The 19,846-nt window shown below is 37.6% G+C and overlaps 3 protein-coding genes across 4 annotated transcripts; 1 reads left to right on the top strand and 2 right to left on the bottom strand.

Moving 5' to 3' along the window:
* Nucleotides 1-821: 821 nt before the first annotated feature.
* LOC124413634 lies at nucleotides 822-3,159 on the bottom strand. Its single transcript, XM_046894355.1, has 8 exons — nucleotides 3,122-3,159; nucleotides 2,544-2,982; nucleotides 2,234-2,366; nucleotides 2,046-2,138; nucleotides 1,728-1,872; nucleotides 1,256-1,406; nucleotides 1,004-1,063; nucleotides 822-878 (listed from the first exon to the last, which is right to left on the bottom strand). The coding sequence occupies exons 1-8, from the start codon at nucleotides 3,157-3,159 to the stop codon at nucleotides 822-824; spliced, it is 1,116 nt and encodes a 371-aa protein (XP_046750311.1).
* Nucleotides 3,160-6,020: 2,861 nt separating this feature from the next.
* Nucleotides 6,021-8,988, bottom strand: LOC124413411 (E3 ubiquitin-protein ligase RMND5A). Of its 2 annotated transcripts, none has more exons than XM_046893964.1 (7): nucleotides 8,823-8,988; nucleotides 7,994-8,277; nucleotides 7,774-7,911; nucleotides 7,354-7,652; nucleotides 7,149-7,251; nucleotides 6,913-7,067; nucleotides 6,021-6,853 (listed from the first exon to the last, which is right to left on the bottom strand). In XM_046893964.1, exons 1-7 carry the CDS (start codon nucleotides 8,971-8,973, stop codon nucleotides 6,772-6,774), a joined length of 1,212 nt encoding a protein of 403 aa, XP_046749920.1. In that variant the 5' UTR covers nucleotides 8,974-8,988; the 3' UTR covers nucleotides 6,021-6,771. The 2 variants fall into 2 exon arrangements, with proteins under 2 accessions (XP_046749920.1, XP_046749921.1); XM_046893965.1 differs by having other exon boundaries at nucleotides 6,021-6,835; nucleotides 8,823-8,985.
* A 5,161-nt stretch (nucleotides 8,989-14,149) lies between these two features.
* On the top strand, nucleotides 14,150-18,411 carry LOC124413412. Its single transcript, XM_046893966.1, has 5 exons — nucleotides 14,150-14,651; nucleotides 15,100-16,841; nucleotides 17,578-17,820; nucleotides 17,887-18,084; nucleotides 18,281-18,411. Exons 1-2 carry the CDS (start codon nucleotides 14,632-14,634, stop codon nucleotides 16,274-16,276), a joined length of 1,197 nt encoding a protein of 398 aa, XP_046749922.1. The 5' UTR covers nucleotides 14,150-14,631; the 3' UTR covers nucleotides 16,277-16,841; nucleotides 17,578-17,820; nucleotides 17,887-18,084; nucleotides 18,281-18,411.
* Nucleotides 18,412-19,846: the final 1,435 nt, after the last annotated feature.

The following is a 19,846-nucleotide window of genomic DNA, read 5'->3' as shown; positions in this document are numbered from 1 at the left end:
AACGCGCGTGCACTAGTTATATAAATAAGTAAAGTTAATCATAAATCCATACCTGGATATACAAGTACATACTATAACTGTACTAATTAGCGATTAAAATTTACCCGTTCCGTCGCAGTGTATGTATTCGCTTCCCGCCGCTGTTAATTATTTTTTCATCTCTTTATGCAACCGTCGCATGTGTTTGCGGGGAATACTATAGAAGAGTTAGAATTTAATCATCGAATGTTACGGATTTATTAATTTTTTTCCTTCTTTTGGAAAAGAAAATTTCCCTACGTCATTTATACCTCGACGTAAATTACCTACATACCACTTGCAATTTTATTGAAATTTACTTTCGGTTACATATTAATGTACGGATGCAAATACTCACCCATTGATATTGGATAAACGTTATTAATAATACTCTCGTGATTATCGACGAAGAGATATTTTTTTCCAATTTTCACATACTTACTCATATTATGATAAAATACTGGATGAATTGTTTAGCCATTTTTGATCTCGAATCTTTTTTTGTTTAATAGAAGTGGAAGTAACTCGTTGAGGGCTGCTATTGTGAACCGACAATAAGCAAAAAAAAAGCACAACTCCTTGTGACTAAAATTTGGGAGGATATTTCGCCACTTTGCTTGAAAAAAAAAACGATAATAATATAATGATTATTTATTTCAATTTTGACTGTTACATATTAAGCCTAATTTTATATATCTTATTCGTTTGTTTGTAATTAATTTTTCGTTCCATCGCCGAAAGGCTGCACTTTTGAGTAACCGTCGCATATCGTTTGCCGCAGTTAATATCGCGTGAATAAATTATTAATCGTATATTATATTGTAATATTTAACCAGCTGGTGTATGGGTCCGATTTTTGCCTGTGTAATAAATAAAGGCGTGTTCTTAAAAGATTATGTATATTCATCGAATTATTTCGAATCATGTACAGCGTTTAAAAGAATCATATCATAATATTCTATTCATGTAGAGCATCGAAAATTACACCAGCTCCGAGCTCTGCCAAATCCGCTTGATGTAATGTTATTATATTTATTGACAAAACCTTTCAAACGATTGACGATCTTTTATCGTTAAAATTATAGTACGTAATATTATATTTATAGTAACCAACTACCTTGATAAAACTATATAACGATGTATAGATATGATGTGTATAATAGATCATTTTACGACGGGTATCACCTTGCATGGGAACTCTATGTATAATGTATATTGTTACCACTATTATTATTACATATTGTTTATTATTCTCATTGTTAGAATAATCATTGTTGCAAGAAAATTTATGAATATCGTCTGCTTTGAAATATTGAAAACTGTAAGCATATTCTTGATATAACGAAATATGCGGCGACACTGTGTACTGGAAATGACGAATGATAAAACTGCAGATCGAAAAATTATATAAAATAAAGTAGGATAATCAGAGCAACTAATATCTAATCACGTGAATACGATGTGTACCGAAGTTTAATGTATATGTATGTCACATATGTATAACTACACATATATACATATGTACGTACATAATGTATATATATATATGTATATATTATGTATGTATATATTATATAAATGTATGAGAAATGTGCTGAAGTAAATAAATCAATATAAACCACACGCGAGGCGATTGCAGTGATTGAAAAAATTTATTCAAACGTACCACGTACAGTATGTGAAATTTTGAACAAAATTCTATAACTCGCTAGTTTTCACCGGCCGTTATGATCGGGACATTCAAATAATCTGTCAACTCCGAAGGAATTTCTTCTAACGCCAAATCTTCGTTGGACATTTTATGTACGTACTCCAACATCTTGATGGTCGAGCTAATCGTCTGTTGAAGCTCGTCTGGAACACCGTCAAATAATTTAAAGAAATGTGTTTTACGTGTATACAAACATGCAAATGCAATTACCGTATCTAATTTACATATTGTTTCGAAAGTACGATCATTCCGAGAGATTTTGGTGAAACTTACTGGTCGAGTGGAAAGTTTCACCGAAAACTCGTGGTAAAATTACCTATTGCTGGGTGAGACACCGACGATAAATCGGCGGGTGAGACAGGCCTTTTCATATCACCAGCTTCTTTCATTAGCAAAAACGAGTCCTCGTCTAACGAATGCGTAAACAAATGATGACAATTTTAAGAATCATGCACGATCGGTTCTCTCTGAGAAAATTATTACTTCCATTTTTGTTTGACATACCGTAGTTCATGTCTCTCAATGAAACCATCCTGTTTCTTTCCGTTATAAAGTTTATGTCTTTGATTCGCTGATTCGTCTTTTCCAACAGTGTACGATTCAGCTCTACGCGTTTTACTAGCGACGCTAGTTGAAGCTGGAACATTTCAAGATAATCATTTCCCCAACGTTTGAACCAAATTTTTTTTTCAACTACCATTTCTCCTCAGTGAAAAATTCTCATGAGTTACTGAATTCGAACTTTTCACAGTAAATCAGAAAACTGAAATACTGACATTCGTGATATAAAAATCGCAAAATCCTAACACCTTACGTCGATATCAGACGGGTTCAGTTCCTGGTCGCAATTACCCTGCGTTGTCAGTTTTCGCTTCTCATTTTGTGGATCGTCGATAATATCGGTAAGGAAAGAAAATGGCTTGGCCGTGTTGGCGTCGATTCGAGCTAGAGATTTTCTAATATCTTCGGGTGTCATTACGTCGACGTCGTAAATTGTTTTGGCCGGCTTTTTCGTCTGTAAAAGCGTCTCGACGCTTCCCTCGCGCTGAATCAACTCGTCGAAAAACTTTTGCTTCTGATGAGACTTAGCACTTTGCTTATGCGAAGTCTCGTCGAACGCCTGTTTGTCATTCTTGCTTGATATGTCCGAGGATAGTGTTGTCAAACTTCGATCAATCGACGACGGATTTTTGTTCGCCGTCCTCAAAGGGCCAGTGCTATGTTCTGCAGATTTTTGATCATCCGTCGACTTTCTGCGTGAAGTTAATTCCAGCGTTACATTAGGCTTCTCTTCCTTAGGGATCGACTTCTTTGCCGATAATTCAGCTGCATCATCGCGTGGAATCAAATTCAGTGCAGAATTGGCGGACCAGGATGATCTGTTTTTACCACTTCTTCCGCTGAGGTTGTCGAAAATTCACAATTGTCATGTGTCAAACGAAATATAATTTCTTATAACTAATTACTTATCTTACTGTAATAATTAAAGTCGAACCTACCAATTAACTTTAGTTGCTATCTTAGACACGGGTTTGCTGCTGTTCGTCGTAGCAGATTTCGTTTCTCTCCTACGAATTTACAAAAAAAAAAAATATATTTACAATGTTAGTTGAGCGTTTGTTTAACTGCTAATTGCACGAAATTTTCAATATCTCACCACTTATTCATGGTTGCAGAATCGTCTGCAGTAAGTTAAGAGAAACGTTAACCTCGCACGAAATTTAGTCAAAAGTTAAACAACTGAACTGCACGGTTGAACGGCTTGGAATGGAACAGATGAAATCTACAAGTTGTTGCTAAGGAAGACATGATATAAACCCGGCGGATGTTTGGTCAATGTAAACGACTGCAGGTTGTCGAGTAATACAAGAAAGCAGCCAGCTAATCAGATTTATTAATTGAACAAATATCACCTCGCAATGCAACGGAAAGATTGCGATAAAAATATACGGAGGAAAAGGAATGTTTGATCAAAAAAAACAAAAAAAATTTCTTCAAGGCCACTCACTTCAGTCTAGTATCCCTTATTTGTTCCAAATACGATGGCTTCAATTCAACAATTTCGATGTAGTTGGTTCGTCAAAGTGATTTGGTCAAGCGATTAAGAAAAGTCTTTCTTGTCACGATCGAGTGAAGTATTCGCTCACACTTATTGAGTCGGTGATTGCATTAATTTGTCTACGAGGTAGAAGAAACACCACATGCTTTGAAACAAGTATAATACAGAATATATTCATTGTGAACATAAGTATACTAGTACCTTAAACCACCGCTAGGCGGCGAATTTTCTCACTACAAAAGTAGCTTCAGATATCCTTATAAAACCGCGTAGTCGGGCAGAAAATTTTCGACACAGATAACGTTTCGTGTATTCGTCGTCAGACCTGTTACAAACGCGAAGAAAGCGTAATACCAAGTTTCGAGTTACCATATTGATAAATACTTCTCACATATACAACAATAAGTTGTATGTGTTTTACCCATTAAATTTCGGCTAAATCCCACAGAATTTTCAGCCAACACAATTATCAATGATATTATTCGAAAAATACATTTTGTGCACTTGAATAACTCTAATTTCGATGCGAAAAATTTTTGTAATAACAAATTTCACTACCTCTATCAACAATTGAATTCTTTTCTTAACAAAACATGAATTAAACAAGCTGATTTTTTTTTTTTTGGTATTCCACGTTGTACTTTTGTTAACATTCCCATAGTGCAGATGTTATTCTATTAGGGGAGTGAGCATAAAAAATTACTTCAATCTTCATAAGTAACATTTTATTCGAGGAAAAATTTCGGCAGATATCAGCTATAATATAAAACGTTTATAATAAAAATGTGTACAGAGACGTTAACCGATCAACGAGTGACTGACTACCTAGTATAATCAATGTTACTTACGAAAAATTAAAAAAAAAAAAAAAAAAAAAAAACGTTATGTACACACGGTACGATTGATTCTGACGAATTCGGGGACACATCGACAGCATTTTCCATATTAAACAAGTGGCAGACTACACCGGTGGTCTTGAATCTGTCAGATTCAATCTATGGGTCTGTACATATGTTATAATTTATCATTTCACATATAGTGCGTTCCAGTAAATAAATACTTCATTATATGGTTGTTATTCACCGCGTAATTGACTAAAACGTAAATAATCCCTCCTATATACTAGGTAACCTATGTCTCCCGATCGTTTTATACTGTACGGAATATTGATAATAATTCGTTATAATCTGCATTCCGTTATTATGATAATAATTAGAATAGTTATAATAATCATTGCCGGGAATTATCAAAAATCGGAAATTGAGGTTTTATCAGGTAGTTTGTGTAATAACACAAAATCCGGTGATAGTCCCGGACGAAAGTTGAAGACCTTCCAAAGTAACTAAATCAAATCTTCCAAAGTGAACAAGTAAACCAAATTATGAAAAGTTTGCAGAACGAAAGTAAACGTCTACAGGACACTATCTTATCAATTTAAGGAATCTTGGATTACATAATGGTTTCCTACATCTCCAAGATTTCCAGGACGGCTAAACACCGCAATTTTGAACTACAATCGTCCTTTTGAATTGGTAAAAACTTGTTTCTCACCCTTCAATAACTGTTTAAGGTGATTAAACGCGAGTTTTTAATAAGAATTTATAAACCTTATACGACTACAGATTATTTAAAAACGGACTTTCGTGAGAGAAATGTTCTCACATTACGTTAATTAACCGTCGATTATGGGAATATGTATATTGTATACAAGTATTACAGGGATAATCTTAGAAATCTGTGATTAAAAATCGCATCACACACTGTGTTAATTTGATGTAATCAATCTTCGGGACTTTGACAGAGGCGAATAAAATCGTTTTCGGGCGATTTTATGTATCTCAATCCCTGCATGTGTGTAACTATATCCAGTGCAATACAAAGTGATGGTTAAGTGTATAGAGTTTACAGATTTAGGTACCAATAACGGCTCGTCATTAGATTATATATAGATTTAATTTAATTACGAGAATACCACGCGTTTCATTCTGGCTGACATTTTCTTGCCAGTGTTGTTTATCTGCAAATCGTGTTTCATGGATTTGTCTTACGTGAATTCAGATTCGATTTGAGTATAATATGAATGTAACTATCATCGATACGCTAAGGAATCACACGACGCAATTGTGACAACTTAACTAACGCGCTGTTAGAAACGATCTATAAATATATCATGTCGTAACTAGATTTAATTCGCATCTTTGTTATTTTTCTGTTTTGCTTTTTTCTTTAATATATATATATATAAAACTATTTTACACAAACAAGTGTACAGCTAATACGTAGCTCAACATCATAGGGACATTCCTTTACCAAAATAACTTATCTATGACGATGTGTGTGTAACAGTAAAAATGGAATACAGTAAAATAAATAACGTTATTCAGTTTCGAGGACATCACCAAAATAAAAAAAAATAACCGATAACAATTATAACAAGAGTATCCAGTCGTAGTGCGTGACTTGATATTCAACTAATGAGTATCACAATTAGGAACGAAAAATTGACCACAATAATAATAAAAATAATATACGCCAACGAATCAGGCAAACATTGAATTTTTTTATCTTCCTCCATTGTTTCGTGAGTGCAGAAACAAGTTTGTTGAATATGTACTGATGCAACAACTGAACTTCGTACTAGACAGATGGGATTGATGAAAAGCTATTCTGCTTGGCACGGATAATTGGCAAAGTTTTGAACAAAGCGAACAATTTCTGTTTTGAAATTGATCGTAGATTAAGAAAACAGGAAATACAGAACAAAATAAACTGAGTTTGGTAAAAGAAATCCCACGAAAATTGATCGAAGTCTTTAACAGGCCTGTGTACAATACGTGTACATAAATGTTGTGATTAGCCTTTACAGCCAGACCATACGAACAAAACTGATGTATTTGTAAACCTATACATTTAGTATAATTACTAGGGAGAGCAACATAAAGTATATTCATTACAAATACGATATATCACATCTAACTAGAGTCTAGAAGTATAATAACCTGGCGTCGTCTCGGTTTTGTTCGACCGGGCAGTACGGACATTTCAATCTGGAAACAAATTGATTTCTTTAAAAAGTAATATCGATATCAGTATGTTATACCGCTACTTTATCCAAATGTCGTACTTGTTAGCACTAGTCAATTTGAGGATGGCGTCTCGTGAAATTACATGACCGCACACCAACTTCATCGGTGGATTATTTTCGGTGCTCTGCTGTCGCAGGATTGGACATGCGAATACGGAGTGATAACGGCTCTGCTTCCCCAAGTCTATTTCGATCTGTTGAGAAACAGGTGAAATTGCCTTATTTTATCTCATATACATTTCGACTTTACAGTGCATACATAGACTTTAACTTACAGGAAGCTCATCCTTTCCGTTCCAGATACCAGTCACTTGTCGCTGCTGCATCACTTGTTTGATATTCAAGAGCGCAGGTAAAGCTGTACATCCCGCGTTTATGCTGCACAAAAAGATCCTTTGAGAACTGATTGAGTGTGGCAAATTCCACTAGTCTGATATCGATTTGTTCTTATGTTTCGTAAATATTAATTTTAGAACTCACCAAACGGAGAGTGGACTGTCAACACTGAGGCCTAGTAGTGTACACGCTTCTTTAGTAAAAACATCATGAATGTCAAGCCACAGCGTTGGGTTTAGTAAATGACTATAAGGTGAAGACTGTATTCCATTGGGTAGATACATAAGAGTCCCCATCAGAGACTGAACTTCTTTCTCGTATCGTGCAACAAACTGTGTGAGATTTTTTCGGGCATAAAGAATTGCCTCAGCCTGTTTCGTGGGGCCTTGTTGTACTAATCTTATAAAATGTAGTCTATGCAGCTTGAATTCCAGTGATGAGTTCTGAAAGAAATTTACTTTGTCACTTCTTTTCTTCTGTAATCAAACACACATTTCAATCTACCTTGTTTCTGATATTTCGATTCTCGTTTTGTACCTGGAAAGAATTTAGAACTCATCTTACCTGAGCAAGAAGCGCCTCGCGGTGATTGCGCGCCCAGTCTAAAGCCGGCTCCAAGTTACGTTGTTTCAGACAATCCAAAATGTGGTTTAACTCTGTGAAAGGTTCCTTTCTGCCTTCTTCAGTCTTGATTCCAGCTTCCTGTAAATGGAACAAAGACGCCGTGTGAAAAATTTCTCACCCATACCTCAAAAGGCGAATATAAATATGAAATATAACATACCGATGCGAGTTCATCGGCAATATCCAGCATCCCCTGCCTGTAAAAATGCTGGCAAATAACTTGATTGAGTAGGTGTGTTTTTTCAGGTCCAGAGAACACATCTTCTCTACTTGTGCTAGCAAAGTCGGCGATGAAATTCCTGTCAATGGCTTTGCCAACTTTTGAAACTGTGCTGTGAAGGTCGCGATGGTCTGTCGCTAATCGCTGCACTGTATCCCGGACCTTGGTCATCGCTTGATTTAACACTTGTATTTGACATTGTGTCAATTCGTGATCGGATGGACCTGGCAACAAAGAATTGTCAAATTTCGCATAAAATATTTGAACAACTCGATCGAATTAGATTCGATTACACCTTCTACGATATTAAAAAAATGACGTGAATTCATGATTGTGAATTTGTGACAGAAATTGAGTGCATAGATCAACAACGTCGTCTATTGAGGTTATATTGCAAAATTTTTTAATAGCTGCTCGTTGTAATGGCGTTGAATTCGATTGCGAAACTTTTCACTGATTGACCAGAATTGATTGAAGATGTTAATCTGACAATGAACGAGGACAACGAACTGAAGGTAAGAAAAAGTGGAAATAAACAAAGTGTCGGGAGTGAGATAGCAGTCAGTAACGAGGACGTGGACGAGAAATATAATGTGGTTTGATTAAATTGCATTGATGAATCGACGTGAATTTTCGTGGCAAAACAACAAGCCCGATTGTCATTATCGGCGGGTTAAATATGTGTGATAAATCAGGGTAACGTCTGAAGGAGAATCCTTTGTTTGTATGTTGTAAGGATACGTAAGCCTGTAGTAGGAAGGAAACTCACCGTCTTCGAGCTCTTTTTTAATGGATTCGATGTGGTTTATCAAATCCCGCAGCACAGTTTCACCGTGGTCGTCTATCGCACTGAATTTTAACAAAACTTTGGCAACTTCGCGCTCGACAGCATTACAAGCCTCCATTATTGTTTTTCGCATGATGATGCTGCGTCAGTGTGACGTCAGAGGTGTCTGCTGCGCGCTGGTTCGCCAATGTAACGCCATCGCTGATTGGACGTGACGTCCACAGGACTGAAGGCATCGACCAATCACGGTACAGAGCGCGATTCGTAGTGTTGACCGGTCGCTGTTTGTACGAAACATTTTTACCGACCGAAATCTATCTTTCACACGTGACAATTTTCTTTTTCTATTTTAGCTTCTTTTTAATTAAGTAAGCGTCTTGTAGTCAAAAGCGTGAACTTAGATGATATTCTTGACACCTTACAGTACAAACTTCGGCTTCAAAGAGCTTTAGAAATCATCAACCTGATATAATTAATCCCTTCTCATGTTGCTATCATTTATAGCTATCACAACAATAAAGTAGGAAAGGGCGGAGAAGTCTGGATGAGTTTGTTGTGGAGGCTGAATCGCAATATATATGAAAATCTGTGACAAAGAGGGACATCGAAAGAGTTCGAAAAACTTGTAACGTCATTTATCAGACGTTTTCGGATTGTTTCCGTTTACAGCAAATTTTCAATAACATGACCCTACTCTTCTGTCACCGTGTGATAGTGCGAGTTGAGACGCATCTACGAGATGCCCACTTTAACTCTATCATAAATTACTTTCGATAGGCATCTCCCTCTCATACAATACTAGAAGATAAGTCCCAGGATAAGCGATAAGCGTTTATATCGGCAGATTTGCCTCCCCCCTCCCACGCCGGCGTGCGGTAGGCGCCTGTCGTCGTTATATTAGCACACATATTGTGTTCACAAGCTGAAATTTTTCATGCGCGGTAACTTGTAACCAACCTGCTGTTGCTGTAGCTGCTGTAGCCAGTTGATGAAAATCTTTTGCCATGGCTGCTCCTGGTGTAACACTCAACAACGGCGAGAAGATCCCAGTCCTTGGCCTTGGCACCTGGCAAGCCCTCGTAAGTTGTTATATCTCTATACATTTCTTATTTACACCTTTATGGCAGTTTCGTTATATTTCTCATGTTTTACTTATTATTCTCAAGATCTTCTAACGCCATATGTTACACGCACAATATTTACTTATTTCTCGTCAGTCATCCTTCGTACAACATTTCTTTTTCGCACACCACTTCAGGTCTGATCTTCACTCGTGCAGTTGGGTTTCTATTTCACACTGTTTTATTATTTTATTTATTTTAATTTATCCCACAATTTGGCTCATTGTTTACTCGATGATCTACTCTGGAACGATAGTGAAAACGTGTCTACCAACCAATCTATCTGTTTTCATTTTTCATCTGATAGCGGTATAGCGTAACTTGGAGAGATTGGGATATTTTTTGTGGCCGAATATTATCTTCCTCCGTTGCACGTGTGGAGTGGAGCTGATTATTACATAACTGAAGGAATTTCGTTGCGTACATATAGAAGGAGACGAACGTTTGACCAGCCATGAGTTTCTTCTTATTTGAAGTAGACTTTACAACAATGACATCGGTTACATAATAAAACTCGATGAACTGGATATACTGTTTGATAATTTCATACGTATAATAGCCCACTCTTCTGTGTATTTTAAATGTAAATCCTGTTTCAATATTCATCGGCACTATTCTCTACTCATTAACCGATGTTATATACTGGGTGAGGCAACTAGATCTATACACTATTTCCAGGTTTAGAAATACCCAACCTGTATATTCTATCAATCTACTACGATGAAATATATAGTTTCAAGGCTAGCCTTGTGTACGCAATAAAAAAGAATGGCATAATTGATTATGCAGATTGGAGGCCTCTCGTGGTGATGATTATCGAATCTGGATTCGATGATTATTGACCCTTTTTTAAGTACAGTGGGGTATAATGAAAATAATTAATTTCTTCAAACTGAGCGGTAGTTGTTCGTACAATAAATGCGTAATTTAAATTATAACATTACAGGATGCCCCAAGTGTTGTGGAAGATGCTATTAAAGATGCGATCGACGCTGGATACCGACACTTTGACTGTGCAATGAAATACGGCAATGAGGATGTTATTGGCAAGGCAATTCGAGAAAAAATTGCCGAGGGCGTAGTCAAAAGAGAAGATCTCTACATTGTTACAAAAGTAAGAAAGTGGAGTGAGCAACTTTTCTCTTAAAAAAATTGTACTTCAAATACAGAAAGAAAGAATGAAATTCTCATATTTTACAAGTAGCTTGTGAAAATGAACTTCACATTTTTGTGTTGATTATAATTACCATAATCGTCGTGAATGAGATAAATATTTTTGAAGATATATTAAGACCCTGTAATGAAGGAAAGAAATATCTTTGTTCAAACCACTCCATTTCAGTAGCTATGTACAAAATTGTCGATTAAATTAATGTGCCCTACACCTATATTAACAATTTGCAATTATTTTTTCACATTGCAGCTCTGGAATGACAAGCACAAAAAAGAGGATGTCATCAAAACGTGCAAGAAATCATTGGAAAACTTTGGACTTGACTACATCGATCTGTACCTGATACACTGGCCAGTTGCAGTCGAAGTGAGAATTGAAAGAAAACAAAAAAAAAAAACAGTTTTCCCTTCATTTAGTATCCAAAATTTCGTTTATTTTCAATTCGCACGTTCATAAATCGGGACTGATAATCAATCATTTAATTAGAGATTGAACTATTTTTGCCTTATACTATTCGAGCTCCTACAGAGTGTTTGTTTCTTTTCACAGGAAGTAAGCGGCGACCTTTTCTCCGGAAAGTTCGTCGATATTCCGCTTGAGGAAACATGGCAAGGTATGGAGGAGTGTCATCGTCTGGGTTACACCAAGAGCATAGGACTCAGCAACTTCAACAAGGTGCAGATAGACCGTATCCTGAAAGTGGCGAAAATTAAGCCGGTTGTTAACCAGGTCGAGTGCCATCCAAACTTGAACCAGAAGGAATTACGCGACTTCTGCGCAGCCCGAGGAATAGTGATAGTCAGCTACAGTCCCCTCGGCGCTCCTCGGAGGTCTTGGTTTAAGCCGGGTGACCCCCTCGTGGTAATTGACGAACCGGAAATCGTCGCGATAGGAAAGAAATATGGCAAAAGTCCTGCTCAAATCGTACTTCGATATCTGGTACGATAGTATAATATACCCAGGTGTTTCCAATGGGATATGGGGTTTTTTAAATTGTATGCGACAAGTGTGCGCAGAATTCAAGTTACGCTTCTCTTATCTCGCCTATTTTTTGCAGATTGACATCGGCACCGTTCCAATTCCAAAATCCACCTCAAAAAAACGCATCCAGGAAAATATCGACCTCTTCGACTTTAAGCTGACCCCCGAGGAGGTGGCGACAATCGACAAGTTCGACAGAGGCCTTCGAGTTACCCTAGCTGAAGAGTAATTAATAATCCTGACTTATCGTTAATCGATCTGCTCGTACAGGAGAATGGTTGAAAGAAATGTGAATTTTTATTGTTTCAGGTTCCGTGATCACCCGGAATATCCATTCTAGTTTGAGTTTTATGTTCACTATTCGGAATTTCTGTAAAATATATGTAAAAGTCTATTGAGTAACGGGATTTGTAAAAAAAATTTCTATTATTTGCGTTGACCGCGATTAATTATCTTGCCTGCATTTTTACATAAATAAATGACAAAATCTTCCCAACATAATCTATATTCGTGTGTTTCTTTGAGTTTTTCATTCTAATTATAATTTATTGTTTTTTTTATTCGAAAACCACTCGCAATCAGAGTGAAATAATAATTCCAGATTTTCAACTGCTCAACATTTCTCTCAATTCAACCTTGCTGAGGTGTATTCGCTTAATGCGAAGATACGGTAATGCCTGGTACAGGTCGGTGCACCAGTTTCCAATTAGAACAAGGCTTTCGATATGTATTAGCTATGTAAACACCTGCACGTGCACCTGTACATAAAGCCATTTATAGGATGCAATGACGAATATAGCAGGTCTGGTTTTTAGCCAGACAGTGGTTAATTAGACTATTCCTGTTAATAGTTTCTTTGAATATTTGTTTTTCATATAATCGATGCGAATGAAAGACATTCCCTTTCGTGTTTCAGTATAGGTATTTGATTTCATATAAACGCAAGAACAACATCATGTGTTGTCACGAATATACGAAACAATGAGTTTTTTTTTGTCTAAAAATTATATTTTTCTCTCAACTTATGTTACAGAATTGGATAATGTAAGTTTCTGCTTTATACGGGCTTGACAAAATGTCTAAATACAGATAATATTAATTATAAACCGAAGTGATGTGACCCTTGGCAAAAAACGTTAAATCCTTATCAACCAAGATAACAGCGGATGACGTTAATCGCATATCGTGGAGTGTTGCGTAACCGGACCTCTGTGATGTCAGAGATACTGATAACATTCTTATTTCTGATCTGGGTATACAGAATCAACGACGTCCTTCAACTGTGATGTGATAAAAATCTAAAAGAATCATCGCAGCCTTAAGAAAGGTCTGTCATACCACTCGGCATCGTTTCGCGGTCGCCGTTTCAGAGGATAAGGTATAATAAAGGCTTGATGAAATAATTGAAAAGGCCGCAGCCGGACTCCCTCGGAACTTCCTTCGAACATCACGAACGTATCAAGTCGTAGTTATTGTTCAACGGTGCAGAGCTTGCATTCACATCCTCTGGGAGAGGACATCCTCTCTGGGATCCCAACGTCAAGCCTCATTACCATGACGAGCAACGCCATGCCGTATACACGTGGTAACAGTGGCACAAGTGTGCGGCTTGTTTCACATTGTGAAGCATATTATGCCGCAGTGTTCCAAAGACTAGCCTGCACCACTTAACCGGACACTCCTGAGGTCACCGAACCAATGGAAAGTTCCGAATGCTCGAGCTTAGGGCTACAGAAGCTGAGCTCCTACCACGTGGCCGGCGTCATTTTTACAATGTGTCGACATCGTATATACCTATATATGCACTTGCATGACTGTGTAGAAAAATTTCCAACCGGTTGTGAATCATCGTTCATTGGCGGTAATCTAACGCAATTGCTGCTCCCAGCCTCCTTGCAATGCGTGGTGGTAAAGTGTCACCATGCCACCCTACGCTCCAACCTTATTATTATATACATATACCTCCCTTCCTACCCCCCATCTCTCTTCTCCTTCACCATATTTCTCTTTCCCAACCCTTCTACTTTTACTTGTGTTACCAGTGGATTCTTTCTCCAGAGTTCTCTGGCCCTTTGATTCTTCGGCTTGTTCGTTGGACTGTATAAGGGATTTTTACGAGCGCCATGCGGAGCCCCAGCAACGTGCTCGTTCACTTATATTAGCAATGCTGTGCGTGCAAAATAGGCCAATTATTTTTACGAGAGTCCATACGAATTGTAATTCACATGTACAACTTTATCTTCTATACTCCAATATGCTACAGGCTGGTCTGTAAAATTGCACAGTTTCCTTCCACATATTACCTTCGTCCAGCGTTTATTTACTTTTGAATTTCCCACCTCACTTACGGTTCCCAGTTTCAAGTTCAAGTTTGAACGCAACCAACATAGCTCGTTACAGACAAATAAATCCCAAACAGTGTTTATAAGCCTCATGTGTCACTGTTCGCAGATGATTATTGAAGGGAGTAACTTTTAGCTGGAGTACTGAAATTGTTTTTCTACACATCTTTGCTATGGATAAAATTTTTCAACTGTGAGTACCATCCGTTAGCGTGATTTAAACTTTGTTTTATACCGATTTTTAGCCGATATCAATTCGTCGTTGCAGGTCAGTCGGATATATGTTTGAACAAATCATTAATGTCGATCGAATTTTCCCTAATCTTTCGATCAACACGCCTGTGGCTTCGCGACTAGTCCCCTTGACTTTTTGGCATCTTATCTGTAGAATCACATTTCAAGTTTCGACAGAAATTGTAGATGTTAAACGTACAGAAATTACGTGTAGATCAACCAAATTTCGTAATCATTCAACACGTAGGGTGTAATACTATTTCGCAATCGAGCGGTACTACGTTAAGACTTGATAACGTCTAATCTCTTTAGAACCGTTATTCGTAGGACAAATTTTATGTTCTCCGTTTGTCGTTTCAGTAAACAAAACAATAATATCAATTATCACAAACTAACTGTAATTGCAGCATCATGCCTGTCCTAACCTCGCCCTCCACGGCTATAACACCGTCATGTTGGAATGAAATCAGATCGCCAAGTTGGGATAAAATCAGATCGCCAAGTTCGGATTTCTGTCCTTCGAATGCTCGATGTTTCCACCAACGAAAAAGGCTCTTCGAACCGATCATCAAAACGATCGAGAGACTATTTCAGAGCGATATCGAGGAGGTGGTTGAGATCGGAGAGGCAGAACGCAGTACGGAAAATAGCCAAATTGACGGAGAAAGTTCGCTGATTTACGTTTCTTCCGCGATCCAACATCGAGAGCTATTCAAAGATGCGGATGAACCATCAACCTCTTCTGAAAAAAATTCTTCGTGGCACGAGGGATTGGAAACATTGAAATCTTCTGTGCTGAAACAGAGAACAACTCACTCCTCACCGAAGCTCGTTACTTCTCACTTTGAGGATTCTGGGTTCATGAACTGTTCCATCGAGATGGTACCGCGGGTGCAGTGGTCGATCTTGGATCTAGATTGTTCTCAGAAGACTTCGCTCGGTGATAGATCCAGTGAAAATAATCCAGATTCGTACGATCAATTCTCGTTTGATTCATATCTGCTAGGAGGAAAGGATCATTCGCAGTCTTTCGGCATAAAACCATGCGGCGAAAATCTCGACAGCCGCACCAGTGATAAGCTCTCAAATGATAAATTAGAGGCCGAAAGAAACGCTCTTGACCCTAACCATGGCGTCGAGAAATGCTCGGGCCACAATCAGTCGCTGACAAACATTGAAGACGAGTGCGAGGATGACGCAACTGCCAAAAAATCTACCAATACCAGATCTAGAAACGAAACGTCAACAGGCTTCGTTCATAAATGTAGCCTAATTTGTGCCAATCATTCTTCATTCCCATCCAAAGAAAACTGTTTAATTTTTGATGGACTCAGCTGTGCTGGCAAACGTAAACAAGTTCGTAAACGGCCGACTGGTTCTGGTTCTTACAGAGGGAGACGTGACAAAATGCAGGGTGAAAATTCGACGCTCTCTGAATGTTTAGGAGCGTCCACCATGTCGGTAGAAATTGGGGATTATCATTTATTGGTTGACGAATCGGAATGCATATCCCTACAAGATATAACTAACGCGAAATCCTCAAAGACCGAAAAGAAGATACGGCAACTGATCGCGTTCGAATAATTTTGGAACCGCATTTAGCATTTGCTCATCCAAGTATATTACGAACCTTCTTCTTTACCAATAACCATTAAGTTTTACATTGCGATTAAACATTTATCTGCGTTTTAGTTATCCTTCTTCTTAATTTAAAAAATATATCTTTTAACTGCTCTTTGGATTAATTTGTACTTAATTATTTATGTGCCATCAGCGTATCCATTTTAAACTTTTGTAAGGAGCGACTGGTCTAATAACGATTATTTTTTATTTGTGTGTACAAGGTAGTGCGATTTTTGTAATAAAGAACTATGGCGTATCTATGAATTTAGAAGAAAATTGAAACCCGTTTTATCGCAGGTGTAATATTACTAAACATGCTTTAAAATATACGCTAGAGAACAGAAAATGTTCAAACTAGCCGCCTTAGAACTCCAAAACATGTGGTTGCGTTTGATTTTAGCAAACGAGGATCCCCCAAAGAGCGTTTAAGAAGGTGAATCAGATTTGTGTACATCCTGGACGACATCGGTTATTGTCAAATGGAACATTTCCGTTCGTCAGAGATTCTTAATCCCTACATTCATAGGTATGCAAAAATTATAAGAGCAAATAAAATAATATCTCTTTCAATAGCATGTTTTATGGTTCTCGCCTACATACAAACGCATATTTAACGTCCGTTAGACGGACGCGTGGTGAACATGATTCTTGCTCGTTTATATAACCAAGGACACGTGCGGCAATCACTTTGTTGCCTGTCGAGGAAATGTAATCTTCATCATCATCACCATCACCATCATTATGTACATTCTCGTGATTCATTGTTCGTCACGTTTAACGTACCGACACTGTGCGCGAATAAAAATGGTGCAATTTTTTCACCAACACTAAACCAACCATGAGTTATGCCTTTTGTCGGATAGTTTAACAACCATTCCATGTTTCTTCACTCCTGGTTTATTGTTGTGCATTTTCTCTCGATCGATAACCATTGATATCACCGCCTATAGGAAGAAACACATGTACTTACGTCAGATAAAGTGAGAAACCTATGTGACACGTACGACAATATGTGTTGCCTGAAATGAAACGTGTCTGAAGAAAATATCATTTACAATCTACTTTGGAAATGTGTAAAAATATGCATGTTCAATGAATATGACAGCAATGAATTACGGTATCTGTAACGCATATTTCACCAATGTTTATTCTATCGTTTTTCTATGTTAAGGATGAAAGAAAATTTGAGTCACATACGTTAACGTAAATTTTTTTTGCGTAGACCTGTATTTCAAAAATGTATTCGTAATTTTCACCAACAGGAGGTTCTACAAGACCCTACAGTGCAGAAATTGGAAGATCATACTTGCCATCGTGCAGTGATTTATAACCATAGTGAAATGGCTGCACGTAAAAGGCTGATGTCCCTGCCATTGCAGGTCGAGATTTCCCCGATTTACGAAAACGCGACTGACGATCCACGATTCGTGTGGTCAACAAGAAACACCGGATTGAAGTACTGGCCAAATGCACACTGTATTCGATTTACAATGACTCCAGTGAAGGTAGTAAAAATGCCGCAAAGTAATTCGGTGATCGTTAGTTCAAGCAATAATTCGACCAATTTCAAGCACCTAGCTGGAAGCAATAACATCACGACAATCCGAAAGACTCTTTTCGGTTCCCCGTGCAATCCAGAACCATCACTCAACGAGAGTTTAAAGCTCGATGAGGTATTCGTTGAAAGATATAATCGCCGAAAATCCTCTTCTGTCAGCTTTCTGGAAGAAATTATCAACCTGGATGAAACTATAACGATTTCGGACGAGGTGAGGTGTTGCAGAATAGTTCATTTCCGACTATACAACAATCTCATAACACTCTTAACACTAGATTGACTTTTAAAGTGATTACGTAATTCCAGGCTGCTGATATGATTTTCAGAATAATCCCCATATTCTATCAGCGCAATCATCCAATACGGATACTGACTATTTTTTTGTTTCTCAATTACGAAATTTACAGGAACAAATCGAGACACCGAAGTCACAGGATAACATTACCCGCAGGATCAATTACAAGGACTTTTGAAAATGTGAGACTGAATACAAAGAACACTCGGAGCTTAAAACAAAATTCAAGGGGCGAATGAAGAACAGAATCAGATCTGAGTTGCACTCTTCGATAAAAAGCGTCGATTCAGCCTCTGAATTGGTTAACATATCAAACTCAGTCACCGAATTCTGAAAAGCTTTTATCACCTCAGTTGCACTGATTACGTTATGCAATGGCAAAATATTGTCCTTATCATAATGTTTAGACCGTAGATTTAAGTTCGATCAAAAGTGTGCTGGGAACATGAATGTATTGTTTAATTTACTTGTAATCGTTCTTCCCAATGTTCGGTTTTATTAGAAATATTTGATTGTTTTTCTCTTAAGTCAAAAACCTTCGCCCGTCTTAATCAAAATTAAGCATACATTTGTATAAATATCTTGTCTTAGATTTATAGCGTAGGATATATCCTGTTATTAGTACAATTATACATTAGTTCTAATATTAAGAATCATGCTCATATAAAGAGTAGATAACAGCTCGTTTTGGCATTCAACGAAGGCGTTAAATCACAGTTACATCCTACAATAAGCATGTTATTTTTCGTCATTACAAATCTATTACACAAAATGGTTTGCTTAAAAAAAACCTACTTTCACAGCTCATCGTCAGCATGGTTCTTGTACGTAAATGCTTAGGTCGACCGAATTTTCGTAAAAGTGTTATTAATTTTAAGAATCGAAAGAGCCGCTAGGAAAACTACCAATAAAATAAAAGCTCATCTCAATACAGGATCAGCCAGGCAATTACATGAAAAACTTTTTTGCGTGCCATTTCCATGCCAAAAAAATTGAGCGAAACAGTAGACACAGAATCGATAGAATCGAATGAGTTGCGGTTATTCATCAAACAAAAATTATCTGTTATGTTGGGTTAATATTGCTCACGATACTGTAACCAGTTACTGTACGCGGCGATGCGAAGTTGCTGTAATCAAGGAAAGAAATTAACGCCGCAAAGCAATTAGGGTTTTTTTTTTTAGAATCAACGCTCGTGTAAGCTCAAGGATTTCATTCGCGTGAGTAACGTTCACTCGGTCAGGCTAATGTAGCCCTGGAATATACTTTTTCGGTGATTCCCTTGAGTTGTCATGCATTGAAATCAACGATCAATCATCTAAGACGTATAATCGCGGCATTGAAATGGGACCAACGGAAAACCGGCGGTACCACATCCTATCACGTAAAGAAATAAGGATATTGCAGTCAGGAGAATTAGAAGTTGTAATCGTTTCAGGCAGGCTTTTGGCGACACCAATGCCAATTCACGTGAATAAGATAGGGTGATGTGGTGTAATTCGGACATGAAAGTTGACATTCTTGGTTGATTGGATGAAATGATGAATGAATGAAACGGATTGATCGAAATTTAGCCACGTCACTCTACATTCTTAAAAATGGGAAACATAGATCCTTTTCAAGGCAAATTAAACGAGCGTCATGAAGATCACGTGTTCCATTCATAGCCCGTGTAACG

Source organism: Diprion similis, chromosome 12 (genome assembly GCF_021155765.1).
Source record: "Diprion similis isolate iyDipSimi1 chromosome 12, iyDipSimi1.1, whole genome shotgun sequence".
Taxonomy (NCBI): Eukaryota; Metazoa; Arthropoda; class Insecta; order Hymenoptera; family Diprionidae; genus Diprion; species Diprion similis.
The sequence above is the reverse complement of the archived record's forward strand: the minus strand, read 5'-3'. Positions and strand labels throughout refer to the sequence as shown.